The sequence below is a fragment of the Solanum stenotomum genome, chromosome 6 (genome assembly GCF_019186545.1).
Source record: "Solanum stenotomum isolate F172 chromosome 6, ASM1918654v1, whole genome shotgun sequence".
Taxonomy (NCBI): Eukaryota; Viridiplantae; Streptophyta; class Magnoliopsida; order Solanales; family Solanaceae; genus Solanum; species Solanum stenotomum.
This window is the reverse complement of record NC_064287.1, coordinates 54,535,836-54,538,853: the sequence shown is the minus strand read 5'-3', so window position 1 is coordinate 54,538,853 and position 3,018 is coordinate 54,535,836. Positions and strand designations below refer to the sequence as shown.

General features: G+C 36.1%; 1 protein-coding gene across 1 annotated transcript; it reads right to left on the bottom strand.

The window, feature by feature from the left end:
• Nucleotides 1-506: 506 nt before the first annotated feature.
• LOC125867871 (uncharacterized) lies at nucleotides 507-2,771 on the bottom strand. Its single transcript, XM_049548460.1, has one exon. The coding sequence runs from the start codon at nucleotides 2,439-2,441 to the stop codon at nucleotides 828-830; it is 1,614 nt and encodes a 537-aa protein (XP_049404417.1). The 5' UTR covers nucleotides 2,442-2,771; the 3' UTR covers nucleotides 507-827.
• Between the last annotated feature and the right edge of the window lie 247 nt (nucleotides 2,772-3,018).

The following is a 3,018-nucleotide window of genomic DNA, read 5'->3' as shown; positions in this document are numbered from 1 at the left end:
ATGGATTTGTTACTTAGTCTAAGTTATGTAAAACTCTCTAATAGTAAAGGGGGTGTTCCAAAAATTAAGATGTTAAACAACAAAAGTAGTAGAAATTTACCAAGTCTTATGTTATAGTAGTTGACTATTATTTTTACTTGTTTCCACTTCAAACTAAAAACAATCATAAATCTTGTGTTAGTGTGGTTGAACATTGCTACTTGCACCTGCTATAAGTGAAGTCGGTGTAACAGCAACAACAACGTAACCAGTATAATCCCACAAGTGTTGAAGGAGGGATGAAACACGATAACTTTCTAGGGGTCGTGCATCCTAGTACTACTCTTATCTAAGCTCTAAGCTTGCTTAACTTCGGAGTTCTGATGGGATATCTGGTGTATTAACGTTGATATATAGCATCTTAAGTGAAGATAGTGATTTCCTTCAATTTGGTGAACTTTGTAACTTTGGGAATGACAATTTATTCAAGAAGTACACAATATAGATAAGCTTCTTCAAAGGGCAAAACCAAAGATATCACTAGGCTTTTCGAATAAGCTAATTAACAAGAAAAGACAGATATAATTTGAATGTCTCAAAGCTAAAGAAATGAATATTTTTAACCAGCTAAAATTTAAGCATATGCTTTGGATATGCCAAAAATCAGACTGAAATGTGAGGTTCTTTCAACTGATCAGCAAGAATGAAAACTACTATCTCTATGGTATCAAAACAATGAAGCAACTCTGCCTGCCAAGTTGCCTATACATTCTAGCATTGTCTCTGCCAATCTGGAAACGAGCTCGTTGCCAAATACTCGAGCATCTTGTAACCTTGTTTATCAGCAACTACCAAGACACAAGGTGTGCATGCTCATCATCGTCATCATCAAGAGGAGCAGGGAGATTAAGATCAAGTAAATCATCGACTTTCTTGACTGCTGAAGATCGATTCATGTTCTGTTCAGTTCCAACAATAAAATGAGATCTTTTGTGGCCACCTAAAGCTTGACCAGACTTGAAAACACGGTCACAAAATGGGCATTCATGCCTTTGGGATTTCTTAGGCTTAATCGTTTTCTCAGGATTGTAAGACTGGTCTTTAGCAGTAGAAAACCAGCTTCTACTGCTAAATGTCTCTCTATTCTTGTCATCACAATTAGCATCGACACTACTTTCACCAGTTCCATTTATTGACTCGAGATAGGCGTTGGCCTTTTTATGACATGGTCTATGTCCACCAAGAGCCTGATAAGAGTTAAAACTCTTCTTGCAGTTCAAACACTCATACTTCTTCTTTTGAATAGGATTGCATCCTTCGGAACTTTTAGGACCGATCTTTATCTTCTTAACGGACTTATTCCCTAATTCTGGATGATAAGAACTATCCTTCATTCTCTTTCTTGGTTCACATTTTTCCATATATGAAGCTATCGCGTAATCATCATATTCACATTCCGCGGTTAAATCCTTCTTTGACTCTGTTGGATATTTCTTGGCTCTGTTTAACCCCTTCCCCTTATCAACCCCAGACTCATCACACCAAACAGCATGGCTCATTTGAGAAGTGCTCCATTTACTATTCCCATTTCTATGGAATCCATCGACAGATATATCCGATTCAACTATAGTATTGTCATCTAAAAAGTATCCAGAATCAGAACTCTCAGATGCAGCTTGATCAACATCTAAACCACTAAGTTTCTTAGTTCCCGGTGTTTCGTTTTGATTATAAACACATTTCAGCCTATCCTTTCTACCAAATTTCATGTCAGTAGAGGATGATTTTGTCTCCAAAACAACAGAATTGTTATCAGAAGACTCAACAACTGAATTAACACCATTCCAATTCCCTGAATCCCTAGACAACATCATCAAACACTTTGCTACAACTTCCTCTTGATCTAGTTCATCAATCTCAGAAACAGATGATGAACCATAATTAACAACACTATTATTATTATTCACTAAACAGTAATTAGAAGGCTTAACTACAAGTCTCTTGTACCTCTTAGTCTTTAATGATCTGGTCTTCATCTTTGTCTCCTCCTCCTCCTCCTCCTCCTCATCGTCATCATCATCAGTTTCAGTATCTGAATGACTATCCATCACTAACTTCTCTGAATGACAAGCCATATGACCACACAAAGCTTTCATTGACTGAAACACTTTACCACATTGCTGACAAACTCTTTCTTGAGGAGGCAAAGGTGAAAAAGTTGAATCAACAGCTCTCCAAGTTTTCTTGGGATTTTCTCTAAGTCCATAACCAGAATGACCACCAACATCAAATTTTGATTGATGGGGATTTTCTCTACTACCCCAAGATTCAAACTTTTCAGCATTTCCTTCACCATTTTCCTCAACTACATGAGATCTCATATGACCCCCTAATGACTTCCCACAAAGGAATTTTTTGTCACACAACTTACATACAAACTTCAAATCTTGATCGTCTTCCATTTCAGTTAAAATTTCAGCAAAGTAAACAATCCTGATAGCTCAAATCATATATACCCACAATGACACGTTTCAACAAACACCCAAAAATCCAAAACCCCAGATCAAATAAAAAACAAAACTTGGAAAAAGCTCAAAACTTGGCCTTACTAGGGTTGGGACACAGATTAGCAATTATTAAAACTAGTCAGATGTGGGCACTTTTTTTGGGAAGTAAAAAAACAGACCCACAGCAAAAAGAATGAATCTTTGAATACCATATCTATGTAATCTCAGTCTGTCACACACAAAAACACTCAAAACACATCAAAAGAAGAACACCCTTTTGCTCAAATGTTCATTTTTTCAAGAATCCCATATGAAAAAACCAAAAAAAGATCAAAAAAATCAAATCTTTGAACTGAAATAGCCATAGAACAAGCCAAAGACTCTTTCTTTTTCTCTTTTTCTTTCACTTTTTTTGTGTGCTATTATATAGTTGAAGGAGAATTCCATGCATAAAAGCAAAAATTGTGAGAAATAAGCCAAAAAAAACACAAAAAAGGGTAAACGTGTAATCTTTAGAGGATTATTCGTTCTT

Coding starts and splice junctions, on each gene's coding strand:
- LOC125867871 (XM_049548460.1), bottom strand. CDS start 2,441: ATGGAAGACGATCAAGATTTGAAGTTTGTATGTAAGTTGTGTGACAAA.